Genomic DNA, 23,713 nt, shown 5'->3' on the forward strand with positions numbered 1-23,713 from the left:
ACAGCTCCATTCCATAACTTCCGGAGCAGTGTGGAGGCATAGTAAAACTGCACAGCACCTAGAGGAGAACTGGAGCACTGCCACAAAAAATTCTCCCGATCTAATTTGGCACTTGGGAAGTATTCCAAGGCGAGGAATCTGCTGTTGGAAGTATCCAACAAAAATAAATACAATGGTGTAACTTTAGTATGATCTAATGTGTTTTAGGTCCGGCTTGGCAATGCAGGTAGACAAGCTAAATGTTTCCAAATACAAATTTAAAAAAACAATAAACTTGTACATACCTTTAAAGATCTTAAACAGAATGTGATAAAACAGAACAATGTTTTAGACAAACATTCCTATAAACTTCTGCTTTGCCAGGAGTCCAGTTCAGTTTCACCCTGGGGCCGCCCTGTCCAAGGACAGAGTGGAGACAGGAAAAGAACGTACTGCAGGCAGCTACCCGGGTGATTTACAAGACATGGTACACAAAACACTCAATTACAGACAATCTGCGACTCCCTGGCCCTCTGTGACGGGGCTTAAGGCTGGTAAACCAAAGGAAAAAGCTTAACATAAACTACTGAAAATGCTAACCATTTCTTGCCCATAATTTATTCAACCCTGCGGCATGATTTGGCCCTTTCCTGTTGCATAATTCCAGTGGCAGTGACTATAGAAGCACCTCATCATGCTGACTTTTTTTTTTCTCTCAAATCCGGAAGACCCTAAAAATGTCTTTTTATTGGACAGTCTTGTAGTTCTCAGAATGATATTACATAAATGATACAAAATCAAGAAGCGGCAATGATACTATTTGTCTCCTATTAAGGATAGCTATTTTTTTTTCCATCCTAGGTAGGAATTACATGTACATACCATTAGAGACCATTTCATATAAACCGTTTAAGAATTTGAGAATCTCCATATGAAATGCTACAGTTGGGAAAATATCAAATAGGTGAGAGAAGCAGGGATTGCGACACAGATAACTTTCAGTAAAGAGTTTGCTGTCTGCTTCCGAGGACTACAACCTGCTCAGGTGATTGAAGACGTACAGGGTTTTATACTAGGAAAGGAAGTGCTTACCAAGAACGATCCATTTCAGGCACTGTGGCTCACCCCAGTTTCAAAAATAGGACAGGAAAGGGGAAAAGAGAGAGGAGGTGTGTGCAGCTTTCTTTGACCCATATGATCATCCAAAAGGAAGCACTGCTCAAGATTAATCCCTCCTGCGCAACTATTTATGTCAATTAAATACTACACTTGCAAGGAGAGAGTTCAACAACCCAGGAAACACCATCTAAGCCAACAAATCAGCCCGTTAGGTTCAAAGGCTCGCCTGGCAGGAATGGACACCACCTTTGCATGCTTAAACGCTCTCTGAAGAATATGAATGTTCTACTAAGGACCTCTGAGCATCAAACATAGTCGAAAAGGCTGAAGAAAAGAGAGACTATGCATACTGCTAATAAGGAGGCCATGATGATCTTATCTCTTACACCCCACCATTCATGAAGCCTCCGATTGATACTGGTTCCTAACTAAACACTAGTAATTTTGTAAAAGAGGCCAAAAAGACACCTCAAATTGTCAAAATTGTTTCTCAAATACCGGATTTTGCCTCTGGGAATTCAGACAGACAAGTCATCCGTGGTCTTAAAAAAAAGAAGGCTTTTTGGAAATCTCTTTATGAAGAGAAATGTTCCAAAACAAGTATTAAAAAAAAAAAAATCATCACTTGGCCTGAAAGGTTCAAGAGGGTACTAATAATGTAGCCTCAATATCTCGAACCATTTGCCCCACAAACATGTGAAATTAACTAAGTTCAGAGTCAAAGGCCATCATTCGTTCCCATTACTCTGCAGTTCCAATATGTGGCTCTGAAACCACTACCTGGCTATAGTGTTAGCACTATACAAAAACAGATGAAATGACCTTACCCTTGGACTGCTCCGCAGGGCGGGTGTGAAATTTAAAGCCTGTCAAGAAGGGAAAAGTGTTACAATATTAATAATCACAAATAATTTGGCACATGATAATAAGGAAACTGGAGAGAGAATCAACAAGGCATGACCAGCTCAGGCAGTGGGTCTTATGCTACCTGCAGATATGCCATTGCAACATAGACTGGATTAGCAGAAAGGAACAAGGCAGGAGAAAAAAGCAATTTACAAAACAGCACACATTTTACATCAAAGCAATAGTACTATCCATATTGCATGAAAACATAACAGGGGAAAATCGACAGACACTAAAGGCTTTAAATTAAACGTTCCTTAGTTTACTGTATGACAAAAAAGATCAAACACATCCACTTCTTAGGGGATATATATATATATTTAAAAAAAAAAACATCAAAGCCTTGCATGAATAAGGTGAAGGATGTCTAAAGAAACCACACCAAGAGCACTGTGGATCCGTACTACAGGCTATTTGTATAGCGCACACCTAGTCTAAAGGCAGTGAATCACTGTACTGAATCCAAGACTCCCACTATATACAACCCTCTTATACTTTAGGTAAAAGTTGATACTAATTACCCGCTCTCTGTTTTTTTTCCATTTAATAACTAATCATCCTGAACAAAAGTACTGTACAGTGGATCACTGCCCATAGACATTAGCAAGCAATGGATCAGAATATGACAGAGTGAGGAGATAAACAAGTAGTGGTGTACAGAGAGATAGGAGATAGCAGCAACAAAAACAGAGGTCGATGTAATTGCTGCAGTCTCACATCCCACAAATTGCATGTCATAATAGCCTCCCCTTCACAACGATTTCAGTACATTTTACAAAGAACTTTATTCGAAAGTTAGAGACAATCTCAAAAGTATAAGCATAAAAATACAAAAAACAAGTGAAATGGATTGCCATCTAGACAATAATTATAGATGCATACATTTGAGACACAAAACAGCTGATTTAAGGAAACCTGCTTTTATGCAGCACAAATCCTCATTAATTAGCAATTGTAAAATCCTAGGGGCGACTCTGCATTGTGTAAATTCATTTTCCCTTAAAGGTGGAAACAAAAACTGTTTTCTTAAAAACTTCAGAAAATGTTCAGAAAAAGATAAAATGCAAAATAGTTTGGGCAGAGACGCAGTCACAAGAAAATACGTATACACGGTCTACTGAACTGACCCAGAGTAAAGAATAAAACATGGCAAATGGTTCTAGCTCTAAACCTCAGTAACAGAGCTCTCTCCCAACTACCTCGTTCAAAGGTCAGAAGCGACTCGGTCCAACAGCAAGATTAAAAATTACATATTTGCCCCACCGAAGGCTTGCTCAGCTCTACACTTTCACAATTGACACCTGTTCCAAAAACATATGCTTAACATGCGTCTTATTCTCCTTCCACAGATTGTAGATTCTAGAACAAGGAGAACCTACCTGCCCAACACTTCGAGGTTCTGCTCAACATATGTGAATCAAGCTATTTTCATTCCATGGTCGCAAATTAAGCAATCTTTAATTCTAGTCCGATTTAGGACAGAGTAGGAATTATTCCAGATGGAAAGCCACAACGGATAAGATGCCAGGTTTTACATAATTCTCAATGTAGGGTAAACCTAATTCTTTATGACAGACAAAATGGGAGGTAGAATGGAGGAGGGAAAGAAGATTCGTTCAAAACTGTATTCTCTACTTGCAGTGCAGGGCAATCTGTAGAACCCCAAATTCCATTTCCATAGGTTGCAGCCAGTGCACAATTTCCAGAAGGGGGGTAATGGGTTAGGCACCCAAGGAATGACAGATTAAAATAGAACCAATAGCTTGAGTAAACTTTAAACAGCTATTAACGAGGTTAGTAGCCCAAGATGCACTAGATTCAATAACTGCCTCCAAGCATGGAAAGTTAGGAACACTTATTATTAACATTGGTGAAGCCTACGAAATCAAAGTAAGCTCCATAACGTGCAGCTGGAATGGCAGCAAGTGATAAGTTAAGACTCCCATAACACAAGCAACTAGGCTACAACCATTTAAATCAAAACTGATTTCATGTCTTTTTTGATGATAGAAAATGTTCACACTGTGTGTTTGCTCCCAAAAAGCAGCGATCCATATGAATGAAAAACAGAAAATGCAGCTTAGCAGATGTACTTACTCTGGGACTTGACCGAGGCTCGCCCACAACATGAGATAGCTGTAAGAGAAAATAGATACAAAGTTAACACCCTTCCTACGCTTCACATCAATCTATTGATGATGTACAACTCCTGGTGCATGAAAGCACACCTCACTTTAGTTATTTGATCCCGCTCATTGGCCAAAATCTCTTTCTAAATCTAAAAAAAATATATACATATATTTTCAATGGGCTGCGCACAAAGAACCAAGTCTTCTTTAGTAAAGTAAAAAAAAAAAAAAGAAAATTAATAGAGTTGTATGGAAAGGTAAAGAAAAACAAAGATGCTTTACTTTCCCAAAGAGAAGGGAGGACTCAGTTCCCCAACCTTAAAGGGTCATAATAAAGGAGCACAATTGAAAGTCTTTGAATCTCGCAAGGTGATCATTTGCGAGGCCACACACATTCACAAGAGGTCTCGATTACACCCTACAGAATGAGAGATCGTGTAAGAGCCCCTCACAGTAAAATTCTAGACCTCGAAAAGGGGAACTAGAAAAATTATCTGTACTGATCTAGAGGTGGATATGGAAGCTATGGAGGGCAGGATCATGGGTCAACTTACCCCGTCCCAATTTATTCATTATAGGGGCACCCCTTTTCCTTCTACACCAGTGACCTGGTAAACTACGCAACCTGGTTAATGGCACAAAGTGGGCCAAGCAGGATAACATTTGCAAGAAGCAATGATACAGCACTTTCAGAATCTGCAAGGTGAGAAAGGAGGTGATGTTAGAGATTACCGATATCTAAGGGTCAAGAAGTATTGAGAGATATACAAGGGTTTCTGAGACTGCAGGCATTTATAAAATATAGTTATCCAAGATGTGTTAAAGCATAAAAGCATGTGTTAGAATGAACATTGTAAATAACAGGGGTCAGAGTCTTTGTCAGTGTGGGCAAAATAAATAGAAAGCAATCTTTCTCAGATCTCTCGCCACACATTCAATAACCCTGGGGTCTAAACTGGCTTTGTGAATTTGCAAAGAGGACTTGATCTTCGTTCCTAGCCAACCAAGGTGCGCGAAAGTTACAAATTATGCCATAGGAAGCAGAGGTGATAGCAGCAGTTGCAGCAGAATTTGTCCTAGATCACTTTACTCTTTGGGATCGCCTCAGGGATGGAAGTAGGGAGAATTTAACTGTGGAATATTACCTAGTCACACAAAATTGCTTGCCTTTACTAAAGTATGGCTCTGTGATATCAATAGATTATACAGAATTTGGACCATAGGGAAGTATGGATATCGGGAAAGTAAATAGTCACATTTATTACACAACTTTTTATCTCAAAAGAATCAATGCCTTATCCGTATAGAGCACTTACCAGCGTCTTCTGAGGAAGTATCTTTCTCACAGTTATGGAACGCTTTTCAATTAGAGCCACAGCCTAAAGAAATGAAATAGTGTCAACGATTTTATTTTATTTCACCATGACATCAGCACTGTAGAATAAGGTTCTCTGGAAAATTAAGTTGGGGGGAAATAAAGCAAACCATTTTTCCATCTCTTATTGATCATAGAAGGAATCAGAAAAAAAGTTACATAGCTTCTGTGAAGCTGGCTTTGATCGATAATCTGATCTATATGCTTCTGCAGATTGTTCATCTCTAAAACAGAAATACATAAGGACAACCCCAGCGCCCCCAAAACTTTTTTACATCTTTCACAGAGCACTTTATGCACCAGGGCATTATACAACACAACAGACAGGACGATGCATAACTACATAACGGATTACATTTGATCCGACAAAATATATTCTAAGAAGTTTCAAGCCAAGCAGAAGTGAAAAGGTCATAGGACTATAAAGGGAGAGAAAGGGAATTCCGAAGCCTAGAGAAACACTATACATCAGAACCAGTGTTAATGAAGATTAGGGCTCCTGATTTTATGGTATTAATTTTTTTGACTTTACCATCTATATTAATCCATATTTATTTTGTGCTCGCTGTAAAAAAATGAATTAAAAAAAAATTAACGTGCAATGGGTATATTTCAACATTTTAACCAACACATGTTTACTCATCTTTGAATGTCAAATGAGTTTTTTTTAGCCATTTACAGTACAATACAATCATCTGAAAAAATGTGCACTGTAGAACAGCTTAACCAGCTTTAGTACTGCACTTATTTCTGTTTAATTATGAAATCTTTTCTTGTTTTTACTCCCCTAACTTAATTTAGCACGCATGATTAACAGTAGTGAACATTTTTCAAAAGGAAACCTATTTTCTTTATTTTGCCATCTTTAAAAATATACATGCAGACAGGAAAATAGCTTGCCGTCTGTATTTATCTGTAAAAATCAGTAAAAACGGAAAACCTGAAGCCTTAAGTTTGTAAGTTTCTCTCATAATCAATTGTATTTCCCCTGCAGATTCTTCATTCATCAAATCTGGATACATGACTAAGAACTCTTGGGTTTCAAAGTATGCAGTCTCTAATCAGTCTTTGGTCAGTGAAGCATCAGGAAGAATATTGGCAAATGGATGGAGTACATCAAATAAAATTTAGATCCAACAGAACAAGGAAAAATGGGTTTACTTTTAAAGACATTTTGTCCTTGGCTAATACGATGGGTGGCAAATCTACCAACAAAGCTTATAAATTAATTGTCCTTTGAAGAAACAAAAAAAACAACAACAAAAAAAGACTTTAGCAAAACATACTTTCCATCACAACTGTGCAAAGTCTTAAAATGGTGGCGCCATCTCCAAGTTGAGCCAGTGCCCTATAATGTACTGTACAAGATGAAACATGCCAACCAACTGTTTTAAAAATCTGCACATCTTCCTTGGAAAGGTGTGAAAATACAGCTCCTCAGTCAAAAGAAGCTTAAGCGGGGCAAGAGGCTTCAAACCAAACAACCTACTGAAATTCAAGCACCTATACTTAACACTGACTTCTTGTCTTCTTTTGCCAGACATCCAAAATGTCATTGAGCAACACAGTAGAGTGATTACAGGAAGAAAACCTCCTCTTTTCATAAATCAAACGCACAGCAGCAGGATATTCAAGAATGGGTGCAAACGACTGGGTTTTCCGCAGAGGAAACACTCCCTTGCCTCTATAGAGTAACTAGAATCTGAAACTGTTCAAGCCAGTTAGTACAAAATTGAAAAAGCAAAAAAGGGGTCAACGTTGAAGGAAAACGAATGTTACATTTAGCACAGCACCTTTTGTCTGATCTTATCAGAAGCAAAACGCCAGCCACTGTGGGTTTCGGACATTTGCCAAAATTAGGCTCAACCTCATGGTGTAAAACAAAATTTCTCATCTAAATCCGAAAGATAAACATCTGACGTAGGCAATAAGCGTCCACTTGAGCATTTCTTTCAAGCAATAATTTACAGCATGAACAAAGATCTCGTTCATGGTTGCTCAAAACCAAAGCATGCTTTAAGGACCAAATAGATTAAAGACACGTTGTCTACATACACCCATTATTTATTAATCACATTACTTCCCGGGTGATCAGCAAGCACATTCAAATGTCTTCCTGTTTCAAACAAGAAGCTATATTATAACACAAGAGACAAATGTCTCACTCACAAATCCATTGACACAAAGTTCACCTCAGTCCTACATTTGCTAATCCCCACAAGATAAAACTACATTAGGGTGCTACTAAATGGTTTAGTATGCCCCTTTCAAAATACAATATAGAGCCTCTACTTTGCACCTGTTACATAAGCAGCTGGAAAGACTGCTAGACAAAGAGAACATTACAGCATGGATTGCACAGATTTGCAATTGCATTAATGTACTGCTTCATATCCTGGAGGAGGCGCCAAAATGCTTTCCGTGGATGGACAGCATGCTCCTCCGTAACATTTTAGAACATTGTAACTATCGGACACTAGTATCCTAACGAAGCTGGCTTTCTCCTAAATGAATGTAGTACACAAAACATATGCTAAAATTCTTAGAGTACGCCATATTGTTTTGTCAACAGTGCACACATATTTTGAGATAAATTATATAAATACAATTTCCTGGCACAGGTATAATCCCAAAATAAAATAACTGGGCACTAACATATTTAGGAAAACTGCAGTATTCGGACATTGGCTGCTGACGAGTGCCCACCATTTTTATTCCCAGACATGGCCTTGGAACCATTTGCTAGCATGACTGTTCAGCTATACCACACAAGCTCTTCTGGTCTTTGGCCACAACTGGCACTGTAAAAACATTTTCTAAGAACCCTAATGTTCAAGAGAAAAACCAAAACGGTTCTGACCTGTTGCCTGCTAGAAACTGAGAACCCAGTTTGGGTATGCAATGTGTAAACAATATCACCAGAAAGGCGATTTCAACCATGGGTCTGCAACATCACTTCCATAAAAGACTACTTTGGCACTATTCGGATCAGAATGTTTTCTAATCTACTTCCTATCCATTCCCATGGGCATGCATGAACTCTCAACTTAACAAAACACTTTTTTCTCAGTCTGCATCATTTATCGGAGGCCAACTCTTTTCCTGACTCTCCCGTTAGTTTTACTCTGCCTAAATGGAGCTTCCTCACAGACATACCAACACAGATTTGTCCTGTCAATTTGAGAGGATAATATCTTTACCACATGCCGCTTTACCTGGAATCCTGGTGGTTCACCAGACTACCATTTATCTCAAGGTCCACCTTTTAATTTACAGCTTTGCATTGAAGGTAGTGATATGGCTCAATCAATCAGTCAAATGTTTTCAGGAGCCTTAGAAGTCTTTCAGGATAAGGGTGCAGAGTGGGACCAAGTAAAGCCAAATGTAACCGCTAAACTGTGGGCTACTGGTACAGTGGTATCTTCAGGTGAACTGAAAACGGATCATTTCTGGCCCGATACCCTCTCTGGTTGCAACTATGAAACCTCATTCTTACTCTGGTCTCTCCACTGGACACACAATGTCTAGAGAGCACTACTCTATAGTGACATCACAGACTCTCGCTGGCACAAGAAATGCGCATACACCCACTAGCCCTGCGTAAATGTGCTCTCATTACACAGTCAAATCCTCTATTTAAACATCTGACCTTCAATGAGGAAACTTTTTCAGGAGTGCCAGGGTAGACTGGAGTTAACTGGCTCAGACTGTCTTTTACCAGTTTGACCTGGTGTTTTATCTTACTACTGAGCTCACACCTGTGCACCTAGTACACACCTGTATCTCTGGACTCCAGGGTCATGAATTCAAGCAGGTTAAGGTTTACTCAGGGTTGTGCTCTGAAGGGAGAGCCTCTCAATTAAGTAGACAATGATAATAAAATCACTGTTCAACTATCACTTTTCGTAAGAGGAAAAGTACTTCATTTCTATACTCAACACAATAATGAACACCAAGTCAGAAGCCAATGTTTAAAAATACTTGTGGGAGAGGCGTATGCTGTTAAAACAGCGCCCAGGAGTGAAAACCTCAACATATGCTCTAGTAATGAATAAAGATGACAGCCTCTTTATTCTTTCAAGTTTCCGGTCTACCCCTCCTAAGAGGATGATAGTTTTCTGGAGAGTAAAAACTTCAAAAACATTAGTTCCCTGCAGTGTTGCACCTAAGCACTGCACCTCACTTGATGGTTGTTTAGCCTTCATGCAAGCTGGGTCTGCCTCTGTTGGCAAGCGACAGGGGGGTGGGGTGGGGGGGGAGCTATGCCCGGCCGAAGTGGTGCACACCCATAACAGCCTACTGAGCAGGACTGTGCAACTTCTCCATCCAGCAACTTGAAAACATCCAGTGGAAGAGGGTGGAGAAATAAGACACTGGTGCAGGGGACCGGTCCTCTTCACTGTATGTAGCTCGGTCAAGTAAGTCTCCAGTGCAGAAACTCTCTTTGGGATCCAAGTCAAAAAACTCACACCCCAAACAAAGATCAGCTCAAACCGACTCATCACAGAGGATCAGATCAAGACCAAAGTTACCACCACTCATGGTGACTGATGATCTTTAACACCAAGCCTCTTAAGGCGAGTTACTTATTTCCTTATGCAAGCTACCTGTTGTGCCCCTCTTCAGCAGTCTGTCACCTCCTTTCCACAATGCAGCTCTTCTAGTAGAAGGTTGCACAACTTCCAGGTTCCTGTTCCCAAAACTGGCAAAGGGGAGTTGACAGTCTGAAATCCAAACACTGGCATAGGAATGCGTTTCACTGTTTCCAGATGTGAAACCACCGATTCTACTGCCAAGAAGTCACAGGAAGTTAGGCAGAGATGGAAGTCTACTGTTCGAGGAACCCAAAATGTTTGTGAGTACCCAGGGCGTAGGAGCTCCACTCAAAAGCCAGACCAATAACATTTTACGGTCTCCGTAGGGATAAGCCAGGAGCGGTGACTATGACAGCCAATATGTTTTATCTAAAATTCATCCAAGACAAACGCAGAAGAAAAATAAATAGTTACGGATTTCTTGAATTGAAGCAAATGCCTTTTGTGGTCCAGTTCAGGATACCTAGAATTCCTACCTTGTATCCAGATTACAAATTGACATTTTTGGCACAATGCTGGCAGAATTTTTCATGATTTTTATTAGATCATGCAGAATTAGAGAAAAGAGTTGCGTAGAAATTGAAAGCTGACTGTGGTAGCAAAGTCATATGAAAAAGATTTAATTTGTCATTCTTTAACAAAGTTCAGAAGCTTATGCGATGCAGGACCCTAAAATGTTTCCCTCGGTCAACCACGCTCCTCACCTTTTCCCTTCCTCGTTCCATGCCACTTCCTTCCACCTACACCATTTTTGGCTCCCTACCATACACATTCTGCATTCCACACTCACCGCTCACTCACTTTTACTTATGCCCACATTCCACTCGCACCACAACCACATATTTTTCCAACATGGATATAAAAAAAATAGAAATTAGCAAATTCAACAAGTATTGAAAAGCTATCTTATTCTAACACAAAATCTCAGAACATTCTAAACCTTCCAGGAATGTTATGCTCGCTCAGTACATGTCCCAAAACATGCCCATCAACATTCCTATGTTCCAAAATCCAGGACATATTAGTGAGGACAAGGACAACAAGTTGACATTTATTTTACCCGCTGGACAAGTAAGCCCAAAGCCCTGCAGCACCAACCTCTCAAATGCCAGTTTACACTACCATAGTGAAGATTGTGTGCCACGGAAGGCAATATTTGAATTCATCCATAGAAAGTTGCTCAAACTTCTATATCATCATTAACATTAAAACTATTCATGCAGACTCTAAGAAAATGCAGTAAGCTAGGAGTTCAACTTACATTACAGACAGTGGTTCCAGTAACACATATCCTTGTTTGTCAAATGTAAAAATTGAGGCTCTTTATAATGCCTACAGAATGTGTCCTAATTATGTGCAAAATACATGTATAATAGCATAGAAGATTGGTTAATTTTTTGATTTCAAAATAAAATGTACACAGAAAAATGTGCAACTTGAAGTATAATTTCTGAGGCATCATTTCTTAAAACATGTTTGATGCATATATAAGACTAATCGATAGTCTGTCTAAAACAATCAAGTTCATGGGCAACTTAAAAGTAATTAGTGGTCTGATGCTTCAAAAAGAAAACAAAAAGTGCACCTACAGGTACGCGTCCTAGCCTTGGTGCAGACTTCCGACTTTCAGGAATTTAATGGAGTATACAAAAGCAGGCCTGAAAATTGTACTTCTAAAACTTTTGTTGATTCCACTTACAAATAAGCAAATACACACAAGTATCTATTTACTGATGTCAAAATCTGCAGAGATTGCAAATTTGCTTTCCTTACACCTATTTTTCCCCCGCCCTGTAAAAGGTTTTACTATTGCCCTTTTCAATTGTAAATTTCCAACGTTTTCCAGTGTAGGGAGAGATTGGAGGGAATTAATATATTTTAACATGTTAGTTTGTGGGTGTGCACAGAAAACTATGGCAACACTTAAACTACTGTTTCCCACCGACTTCCAACTCCACTAAGAAAATTAGCAGACAGTGGCAAAATCAGGGCCTAGTAAGAATCCAAACACTGGTATGAGCCCAAAAATAATCAGAGAAACTATTACCAGAGTTTTGTCAGAGCACAGCCACAATTTGTCACCTTGCTGTATGACACCAAAAGTACAAGTGGATTTTTTTTCTAAACAGGGCAAGTAGATTTCTGCAGTACCTTATCCATAGGACAACTTAATATCTTATAAAATTCCACACCCATGTTCCCTTCCTCATTATTCCACCCACACATTCATACGTTATCACAGAATGGAAAGCCTCAACTACCTTTCTTTGGTAATGATAGGAATAATGAGTTTAGTGCAAGCTGGTGATAACATCGAATTGAAAATGCTGGTGAAGTGTCAACCTAATGACCTCTGAAACCTTGGTGAAAAGAGACAGTGAAATGAAGCCTAAATCAGATCAAGCAGTACTTAAGTATCTAAGAGAAATAATGCAATAAAATGTCTTCAACTTAATCCTCTTTACGTATTGCTTCAGGGGCGCAAGATCCAAAATCAGTTAGAACCCTCCAAGAGTTGTCTCAATCCTTGGGAAAGCCTAGATTCCTTCAGCAATACCTTCCTTTTTGCAGAGACTAGTACTGAATTACAGCTGGCATGATGGCTGGATTAGGTTAACACTTGCAGGTGACACATACTGTGATCTGAAGGTCATAAATTCATATTTCAGAAAGGTAGACTTAGATTTCCACCCTTTTGACAGTGGTCAAAGGAGTACAATAAAAATGCTAACCGTATTAGTTGATATGTATAGCAATTTAGAAAGTGCGGTAATTAGTACTTCATAAAAAGCCATTTATTAATCAAGGTGTCTGCTCCCAGAGAACAAAAAGCAAATATGATGCTTTCACCAGCCCTGACCACGCTCTAGAAAGTGCAGAGCTAATGTAGACTGCCCAACACCCAGAACGAGAACTTCACACAGTAGATGTGTTGGGAAATAATTTTCTTCCAGACCAATTCCTCTAGCTAAGAACACAGCCAAACACTGCTTGAACTCTAAGAATCGTGTAACCCTCATCACTCATATATACAGATTAGCATATAACTAATTAATAGATGCCCAGTCGTAGCAGGAAAAGGATATTGTACTCACCGGGATATCGAGGACTTGCTTCTCGCTACCAGATTTGCGTTCAGATCTTCTCTTGAGTGGAGAATCCACACCTAGGAAACAGAACAAAATTCAGGGAGTATTTATGTAGAGCTCATATATGCTGCCATGGCTATTAAAGCTTACAGTTAGACCAGCAGATTACACAAAATTCAAGTTGTCTGATTTGGGTATGACCCAGGAATGAGATGCTTCGCGATGAACCCTGGACACAATATTTATGGCGAATCATGTCAAACTCTTTGTTTAAAGAATATTCCAACAATCCCTGCTTCAACTGAGGGAAAACCACACCCTAGTTTCCTTCTGGAATGCATTAAAATCCAGATTTCCTTACTAATTTCTGTTTCTTCAGCATTTCATGCTGTGAAGTTTTCCCTCACACTTAAATATGATTCTGACCAAGTCAGTCATGCCTGCACATTAGAATACTGTCTGGCGCTATTTACTTGTCTATCAAGAACCAATGTGAAGAAACTTACAAGTTCTTGAACATCATGGGCAGACCAAATGAAAACCAAGATGGGGCCAACAAACAGGCATAATGAGATATTGACGAAGACAAAAAGGTAAGAGACTCGAAAGTACACAGACATACACACAGGTTCACTAGGAAAAGCTCATTTTGACAGTGAGAAACTGACCTTCAAACCACAAGCGAATCAGAACTGATGAACACACTCATGGGGTAAGAAGGAAGGGCTCAAAACCTCCCTGTTTCATAGGGAAAATCTGCAATCGGCAGCTAACTCGCTACAAACTAAGAGGGTACATAAATATAGAATGCTGCACAATTTAAAAAAAAAAAAAAAGATATAACTTGCTTCAAAAACTACTGACACAAGTACCTGGTGTGTCTCCAGTATGTCAGCAGCTGTACTTTAATCACCTCCCTACATCAGTAGTAGGTAGTGTTGTGGTATTACCCATAGCAAGGACAGTATGGTGTTATTGGATGCATCGTGTGTGGTCCAATAGAATGTACAACTGTAGAACGCAAGTCTACAAATTAGTCACAAGTGTTCATTTGAATTGGAGTGAGCGACCAGCACTAGCTGCACCTTCTTTCCCTAGCACCCCATTTACTACGTCCTGGAACTTTGTTTCATTGAAGTATGTCTGCCAACGCCCAGGTGGTATCTCAAGTCGAGGCCTCATTTCAATCCTCATTCAGAGGACTTTCCATCAATGCCTACATACATTAGTAGCTCTTTAAGCACATGCAAATCACGATATATCCCCCTTTGCCATTTAACATTGACAGCACAACACTGGCAAAAAAACTAGACGTAAGCAGCATACCTCACTGTCCTCATTGGTTACCAAGGTGATGCCTGCAGCCCAACTGTGATGCTTTATTTTCCTACTTACCCTACAATCCTATAGTGACACGTCCCTTTCCCATCTGACCAGCTGGGACATTGCCTGCTCTTCTCTGCATGTCAAATGTTTCACCTTCACCAGCAATACCCCTCTGCCTCTTTTACCAATGTACCTTTAAAGCCTGAAAATAAAAAAGCCTTTCCTTGTATATTCTCGCAACAATACAATTCCTTCTATAATGCACTTCCCTACTCTTAGAATCAAATACAGCATATGTAATCTGCGCAGAAATAGAACTTAATCTATATTGCAAATCATGGAATCTAAATATTAATACAGCACTGACAGGCCAACACAGCATGCTAATGGTTATAAAGTAGAGTTCTCTGTTCCATGCCACTGACTTACCAGCCACAATTTTTAAGCAAGGGACTCTTTCATATTTTGCTATATCTGCTGGTTATACAAGTGTTTATATGTTTTTGTGAATACTGGCACTTTAAACATTAGCGTGGTGGGCAAGTCACTTCTCATGTATAGAGTACTAGGAAAACTCCTGTATGTCCATGTGGACACAAACCCAACAAAACATCAGATGTCACGAGATCCATAAGATTTAGAATACCTTCAGCCTGACCAGGATTTTTTTATTAAAGTACTTTTCTAGCACATAGAAGGGGACACATCCCAGAATGGAAAGCCTATTTGCTGAAATTCCATAAAGGGTGGATGGTGCTAATACTACATATAAATTATATGAGGCCACTGGATAATTTTGACTAGCTTTGTGGTGAAATGACGTTTGGAAAATACGAATGATGTTAATTTGAGAGCTTTGTGAATTTGGTTGAAAAGAACAAGCAGTAAAAGGGAAAGAGTAGTAGTGTTAGAGCAGGCGTTGAGAGGTAGGAGTAGTTGGAGAGGAGCACCATGATGGGACCTAAAAAGGAGGGGGAAGGGGGTGCACACTCAACATTGGTAAAATAGATTTCAGGCTGTTAGAAGTGTAATCAAGGGGGGCGTGGTCTGGCCTTGAAGGAAGATGGCCGCCTGAACGTGAGGCTCCGCTGCGAGACGGACCCTTGACGGAGGCAGCGCACTTTACACCTCAGCTAGGATCACCCCTGTGACAGCTATGCCTTCCTACAGCAGCGCTTTTACTTGTGGCTGAGTCGAACAACCCTTTTTAGGGTTAATTCTGACTGAAATACTTTCTGCTCCGGCAAGCACGTCCTGGGCCTCACAACTTGTCGAAGCCTCGACTCTTGCATAACCGGCTGCATTCCTGAGAGGGTTTTATTACCGCGCATAGCGGAAACAGGCTCTCTTTGTTCAGTGCTTCAATATTTCTCAGCCGGTAAGAAGTATCTTTGCCTTCTGCTTCTGTGATTAATTCCTGCGATGACATGACCCTTTTCAAGGTTATTTCTGACTGGAACAAATATTCTTTCACCAAATACTTCTGAAGTATCGGACCTCAACTGTTCTATTGAAACTTCACACACAACCTTTTGCGCTTCGATTAATGTGTGAAATGTTAAAGTTCTTCACTGTTTTTTCTTTTTTTTTTATATTCTCCAACCTTCGTCTGGCAACACCTGCAGAGAGTAAAATTCAAGGATGGAGTTCACAGGTCAACTAATACTTTTTTCTCTCCAGTGACGTTCATTTCCAACATGCTTTCAGATAGACTGTTACTCTTCATTTCAAAGCGCCCTTTCATGTTGGTAATGCGCAATATCTTCACTTAATACCACCTCACTGTCTGTTGGAAATATCTTTCCGCCTATGAAGTATTATTTATGAGGAATTTCTATGGCATATTATACGTTTTTTCGCTCATTGATCTGCACACACTGTCAGCTTTATATTGCATGTTATGAAGGTCTAATAATTTTATACACAATGCAGTAGAAGATTGAGCTCTTTTCTTATAATTTGTATCTTACTAGTTTCTTATGCTGATGTTGTTTTTCAGTGACAAACGCTAAATATTTTATGTCATAGGATGCCATACATTGTCATTTGTGACTGATTATTTTTGTCATTATTATCGGTAAGAGACTAAAATATTTATTTACGTGAGCCTACAGGATTAAGTGTGGTAAGTTTACTCTTTCACCCTCATATTAACGCCTACGTGCTCCAATTGTTTGCATCAGATTGTTTATCGCTTCATTTGTGTCTGGCTTTTTCACCACTCTGCGGACACATTTTACAGATGTTTAATCACAAAAATTACAACAAAAATTCTCAATTGTCTCCTCCTGTAGACACACATAAGCAACTGCGCACTATGCCTAGTGAAGGTTCACCCCCATCACCACCTACTTCATCTTTGGTCAACTCAACCGCTGAGTCAGCAGCAACTATGAACCGTATTTTTCAGGAAATTTCAACTATTAGTTGCCGTCTGACAGAAATGGATAATAACATTTCCTCCCTCACGACAGAAACCAAATCCATTAGAGCGGATATTGCGCATTTTCATCAAAAAACTGATGGGCTGGAACGGTGATTAACTGTAGTGGAAAACAGGCTTGACTCAGTACAAAACAGGGACCAGGATCTTCTACTTCTTCGCAGTATGCTTGTTGACTTGGAAGATCGCAATAGAAAAGACAATGTTTGCTTCTTTGGATTTCCAGAGAAAATTGAAGGCCAAAATGTTCAGTTATTTCCATGTAAAATTCTTCACAAATTACTTGGTACTACTTTTGACCCACCATTGGAAATCCAACGTGCTCATCGTATTGGTCCTCTACGACCAAACCTGGATTCTCGGCCAAGGCCTCTAATTGCTTGTTTTCTGAGACATGAGCAAGTCAGACAGATACTAATATCAGCTCGCACGCAAAGATCTTACATCTATGATGGTCATCAAATACATATGGCAGCTGACTTCGAGAGAAACCAAAGAAAGAAGGAAACTATTCTTAGCTATGCTACCACAACTGCGGAAGTTGCTTATCAAGTATGGTCTGTTTAACCCAGCTCGCTTCCGCCTTACTAAAAATGGTGAATCACAAGACTTTTACAACCCTGAAGACTTACAGCATTTTCTAGACAGTTTAACAGTTCAGGACATGGATGTACAATATATTTCTCACGAGCAGTCTGGTCAAAGTTCTACACAACCTCAACAGTCGACAGATAAAAGGCGTCGCAACCTTGGGGATGTGCGTCCGAGGTAGAGAAACAGAGCGACCTTTTCGTACACACGAGGATCAAGCGTCCGCCTTGCAGTCTGTAATTACTACCACACAAGATCAACGTAGAGATAAGTCCAGATCTCCCTTAAAATCTGCGCCAGATGGAGAAGGAGTGGAGTCCCTATTTATTATCCTCATAGTTACGGTCTTAGTTAATATCGTTTTATCAACTTACCTGACTCTTTAAGTTCCGTTAATGCTTACTCCTTGTGTTTACATACATCTTACTCTTCAGCCAGAAAGATGAATAAGTTCTACTTATACTTATTATAGATGATTATATTATTTACTGAGTGTTTTTCCTTATGGATATACTTACTATGTATTTTAATATGCATCTTATTTCAGTCCCTTTATCAAAAGAATTTTATTCTAAACATTATTTATAATTTTATTTCACATTGGCTATATGTTATATGCTATGTGCTTTTAATGTATTACTATCTTACTTTTTTAAGAACAGACTCTTTATCCATCTTTACATTGCTGATATTCTTTCTTAAATAATACCAACGTTTTTTCTTATAGTTATTTATAAATTTAAGTTATCAAATGTTGTTTATTATGTAAATATTGTGAGAATTGTATTTGTGAATGATCATTTTAATAGTTTACTTCTGGTATTCATTCTCATTCATTTATTGCTTTTAGACCCGTTTAATGCTTATCTAGGTTTCTTAATGAAATGTGCTTATCCTCCTAACGCATACTATTATACGTATTTGGGTCACAGGAGTTTTCACTCTCTTTATAGCTTTTCTAATTTATTGTCCTGGCTGATATTTTAACTTTCTACCCTCCTTAAGGTGTCTGTACTCGTAGTGGTGCTCCAGTGAGCCCAGACCCTCGGTTAAAAGTGAAGTTGTAGGTAACAAATCTATATCAAACTTTTGATTCTCTTTTATATGTTAACAGCCAGAAATATTCTGATTACATAGAACATTTTGATCCCTCTAATATATATCAATAGGAACCTTTTTACATTTTCTTATATCTTTCTCTATTGTTCTATACAATACTTTATTATATTCTTTATTTGCTCCTTTATCACGTTTGTCCTCCATAAGTCTTTATCTTTTCTTCTCTTTTTCTTTTCATATACTAAACTTTCTTAACCTGTAAAACTCTTATTTTCTTACACTTTTCTATTTCTTATCAACCAGAGTACTCTCCCTTCCCATACAGCCCTATTCCCTCCCATTGCATTCCTACCTCTTATTTTCCCCATTTTTGACTAATACATTGATTCCCAATCGCACTTTATCCTGGCCTTTATGGCAAGCAGCTGGTATTTACTCCCCAGATCAACTTCTTCATGATGGAAATTTTAAATCCTCTTCTCAATTATGTGAGGAATTTAATCTTCCTATACAACACTCCTCTAGATACTCTCAACTTCAACAATGTCTGAGGAAACACTTGGGATCTCCCTCTTGGGTGTTGGAGGTGTCCTCAATACTATCTTACCTAAATCTGTGGGGAAAGTTTAAAGGAGTGACTTCTGGTCTTTATAAAACCTTTATGTCTCCTTTATTTTCACAATCTCTCTCGTATGCTATTCAAAATAAATGGCAATCTCGTTTATCTATGTCATATACGGCTTCTGAATGGGACAAGATACTGGAGGGATTACATAAAGGCATGCATGAAGCAAGGCTTAAATTTTGTATATTTAAAATCCTTCATGAATGCCACTGGTCACCAACTAAGTTACATAAAGCTGGATTGCTTTCACACACTAATTGCTGGAGATATTCCACCTCTGGTTGTAACATAGTTCATATCATTTGCAATTGCCCAGCAACAAGGTCCTTTTGGTCCTTTGTTGGCAAGACTTTACATTCCACAATGCCATTATCTTTACGATTTACACCTGCCACAATCCTTCTACATGATTTGACACTTTCCAAAACTTTCCAAATCACAAATACGTCTACTACACACTGCATCTGTATTTTGCGTCATTGGAAGTCTCCTTCTCCACCCTCTCAGGAAGAATGGCAGGTGGTAATGATGCAAACAGCCCTACATGAGCACACAATTTATAACCTTCAAGATCAAGTTGATGTATTTCTCCAGACTTAGTCTTTTTTAAAAACTGAATTTAACAATTATGCCAACTCCACTCTCTCTCCTAATGCAAACTCTTGAATTAACTAATTCATTATTTTATATTTTGTGTATTTCTTTTCTTTTCCCCTTTCCTTTATCCTTTATCAATGTATTTCCTCCGCTCCAGTCCTCCTTCTCCTCCCGCCTTTCCTCTGGCTCTATCTCTCACTGTTCTCTTATTCTCTTATTTTCTTCTTTCTTCCACTTTTCATATCAATTTTCTCCTTTTTTTAAAAAAAAATGTTTGTGCTCTGATCTAATTATTCTAATTATCTTGTACAAAGTCATTCTCTTTATATTTAGATTTATTCATATATTATAATATGTATAATATCCAGTTCTTATTCATGTTCTTTATACCATATATCTACTCATTTATTCATTTTAATATATTTATATAATATGATTTCTTATTTATTCGTTCATATTTATCATCAGCATATGTATTTAATACTATCAATAATTCATGGTTTTATTATTTCTGTGTTACTCTATTTCATGATAAAATTCAATAAAAAATGTCAACACAAAAAAAAGTGTAATCAACTGTCTAAAATTAAACTGCTCACCAAACTCGTATTTTCCATTGATGTGCATTTGAGTTATCCAACATTATTTTGCTCTGCCAGGGATCTTGTAATTTCTAGCCAGATATTAGTAAAAGTAGGACTAGGCTCTCAAAATGAAGTAATCCGACGGTTATTGAGAGGTCTGAGGGGCATTAGCCCATGCTGAGAAATGCACAGGGCAGAAGAGACTTTGCACAAATTCTCTGTAGCAGACTTGGAATATTAATTCATATTGGTATTGTGAGGAAATGCACTTTGTGCATGCTCACCGACCATTTTTTGTCCTACTGTTGCCAGATTTAGTATTGGTGTAATGACTGTAGTGCATTGGGTGCTACTGATCAGGCCTCAGTGCACGTGCTCCAACTCTTAAAGGTATAGGTTTAATTGGATAACATCCAACTAGTATTAGGTAACTTGCTTATAAGTAACAAGCATATGGTACTATGTGTACCTAGGTAAAAACATTACCAGTGGACTGAAGCACTCTTTGCACCACCAAGCTAAAACATGCCTCCTAGACTGGCATTGTAGTTCTAAAACCGCTAACTTGAGTTTGCCATATCAAAAAGTGGCAAAGTCCAAACCTTTCTTTTTTAAATGTATGCGTCCCCTAAAACTGGCCAAAAGGCAGGGTGCATTATATTAAAAAGACGGATATGTGATTTGACGACTTTTCATGTTCCAACAGTAAAAATCCTGCATTATTGTTTTTACAGTAGTAAGGCTGGTAATAGCTAGTGTAGTTGACCGTTGACAACTCAGCAGTGCTAGCTGCCAGATGGGACCACTAAAACCGATACTTCGAGGTGTCAAAATAATCATTGCATTAAACTAGACTTGCTGCCTAAGCAGAATTTAATGAACCTTTACAGATCAGGACCATATCTGTAACCAGCGTCACATTTCTTATGAAATAAAATCACACAAAAATTGTATCTAGATTATTTTGCCATTTAATTTTTCCAGTAGCTGCCCTTTGCGAAGGAATGTGGTCTTTAGCAAAACAACTCCTACTGGGCAGGTGAATACTTCTATTATGGCAAGGTACAATAGTGGTGTAATGGAAGGAGTAGTTTTTGTAACTTGAAGTTTAATGTGAAATGGATGTCATTTTATTGGCCTACACATTGCGTTAACACAGCAGAACAGCAAAAACATAACTTGTCTCATGTCCCTTCTTACTCATGTTCGTCATATATATATTTGTTTTTTTCCAAATTGAGAAAGAATTCTATGGCAGTACCCAAAGGCGAGGATTATGCTCTTCTTCCTAAATTTATTTGAATAGCAGCCACATTAACAGAGTCAACAACAAGAGAAAACTTAATTTCCCATAATCTTGGGGAACAATGAAGTTGCAAACAAACAAGTTCACATCCAATCAGGTGCTGCCAGCCTCTGCAAAAGGTGTTGTCCCTCGTCTATTGCCCTCTTGCTTCGCTGCCATTTCTCAGTGCCGAAATGTTATTTTTATTTGTTTTGTTTTTTAAGTTGTTGGTTTGCTTGTGAGACACTTGTGCCTCGGTACAAGTGCCCATGGGAATGCCACGCCTTTGCGGCCACTCATTAATTCTTTCCCCCCTTCCTCGGAGAGTTTCGGGGCCAGGGTGCGCAGTGGTCCACCGACTGCTAGAGAGCGAGTGCCCTTCTCGCGGAGCGTGCGTTAATTTCAGACATCGCCGAGTGCCTTCGCCTACGGCCAGAACAAACTAAAAGCCCCAGTCAGCCTGGAGCTTGAACACCCATTCGAGGTAATAGTGTAGCAGGAGCGGTGACTCATGCATAAGAGCAGACATTGCCCAGGCTCCTTTTTCTACCCATATTGTGCCCTTTGTAGGTCTCGCCTGAGCCAGCGCGCATACGCTGCCCTGCGAGACTTTAAGTAAGGGCTTTTCAACTCTAATCAGGCTCATGCGTGTGCTTTTTTCCCCCCACCCACTATTGGCCTTTGCATGCGTCTTTCTTAGAACGACTGCACGCAATTGGCCCAAGGCGGGTGCATGTCCCGCCTTCTGTGGCCTAGGGTGCTCGGGAGCGAGCAGTAGGGCCATCCGTTTCCAATGATCGCAATTGGAAACAGATGGCGGTCAGCACTGGTTTTCCCTTGTAGCGCCTGTGCACGTGCGTGCAGTCCACTCGGGGGTAAATTTCTAGTGTTTGTTTTAGGATGTGCCCTGGTGTTCAGGCAGAGCGATGCTGGTGGTTGGTTTTCTGAGAGGTAAACACTCAGGCACTGACAGCAAAACCTTACAACAAATCGCTACAAACACCACCTCGTCTTGCGCGCGCCGGAAGCAGATTTATTGACATCCTTTGGGAAATGTAATGAAAATCTCGCTGCCTTCTACCAGATAAGCCACCCCGTTCCACTTGGGGAATACACATTTGTAAGTACATGAAACCGGTAATTTATTGGACCGTGGCTGGGCACATGGCACTTACGATCTGCTGCTGTACAGGGGGAAATGTACTAGCAATAAAACTGGCGTGGCGATGCCAGCGTCACCCTTGCAGGTGGCAGCTGCGGCGAGCAGACGCGGGCGAGAGGTGCCTGGAGTCAGAGGGGCTTGTGTATGGGAGCTCGTGCGGGTGCGCCATGGGCACCGGAAGTGACGATAAAAGAGAATAGAAGCGTGGAATCCCAAGTGGGGTACGCGTCTCAGTCGGGGAGGGGCGGGTTACAGCCATTGCATGCTGCAAAATTACATTTTCCGGTTTCCCCTCACAAAAATGTTAAGTCTGAGTCAAAACCTTTTCATTTTATTAAGAGTATCTATAATGTACATGTAATGGCTTTCAGCCAGTCTTCTTCCATTGCAATGACCTGGTGTGACTCTGGTGTGGTGGCGGTGTGGTGCTCTGCTGTTTTTATGACCCATTGGTGCTATGCTCTGCTGTGGTTGTGCTGTGTCCTGCTTTTGGATTTCACTTGTAATGCTGTGATCTCTTGTGGTTGTGTAGTGTTGTTCTGCTTTTGGCTGTACCTGGTGATGCTACACTCTAACGTAGTAGAAGTGTTGTGCTCTGCTTCTTCTGGGGCTCTCTGACAGTGCTGCATGTGGTTGTGTTTTCAGTTTTTCAGTTGCTGTGCTCTGGTGTGTATGTGTGTTGTGTTCTGCTACTCTGTGGTGTGGTTGTGTCATCTTTTTGCTTTTGTGGCTCACTTGTACTGCTGCACTCTGGTGTGGTTGTCTTGTCTTCTTTGACTTTTGGGGCTCATTTGTGTTGCTGCTCTCTGGTGTGGGTGTGTCTTGTTCTGATGCTTTTGGGGCTCACTG

General features: G+C 39.6%; 1 protein-coding gene across 1 annotated transcript in view; it reads right to left on the reverse strand.

Moving 5' to 3' along the window:
- The window catches only part of CDCA5 (cell division cycle associated 5), a 138,815-nt gene that overhangs the window by 64,457 nt on the left and 50,645 nt on the right, over positions 1-23,713 (reverse strand). The window contains exons 2-5 of the mRNA XM_085625457.1: positions 13,199-13,269; positions 5,450-5,512; positions 4,102-4,140; positions 1,926-1,964 (exon numbers count right to left, since the gene is read on the reverse strand). Coding sequence (XP_085481583.1) covers positions 1,926-1,964; positions 4,102-4,140; positions 5,450-5,512; positions 13,199-13,269 — 212 coding nt within the window. The remainder of the gene's footprint in view (positions 1-1,925; positions 1,965-4,101; positions 4,141-5,449; positions 5,513-13,198; positions 13,270-23,713) is intronic.

This window comes from Triturus cristatus, chromosome 9 (assembly GCF_964204655.1).
Source record: "Triturus cristatus chromosome 9, aTriCri1.1, whole genome shotgun sequence".
Taxonomy (NCBI): Eukaryota; Metazoa; Chordata; class Amphibia; order Caudata; family Salamandridae; genus Triturus; species Triturus cristatus.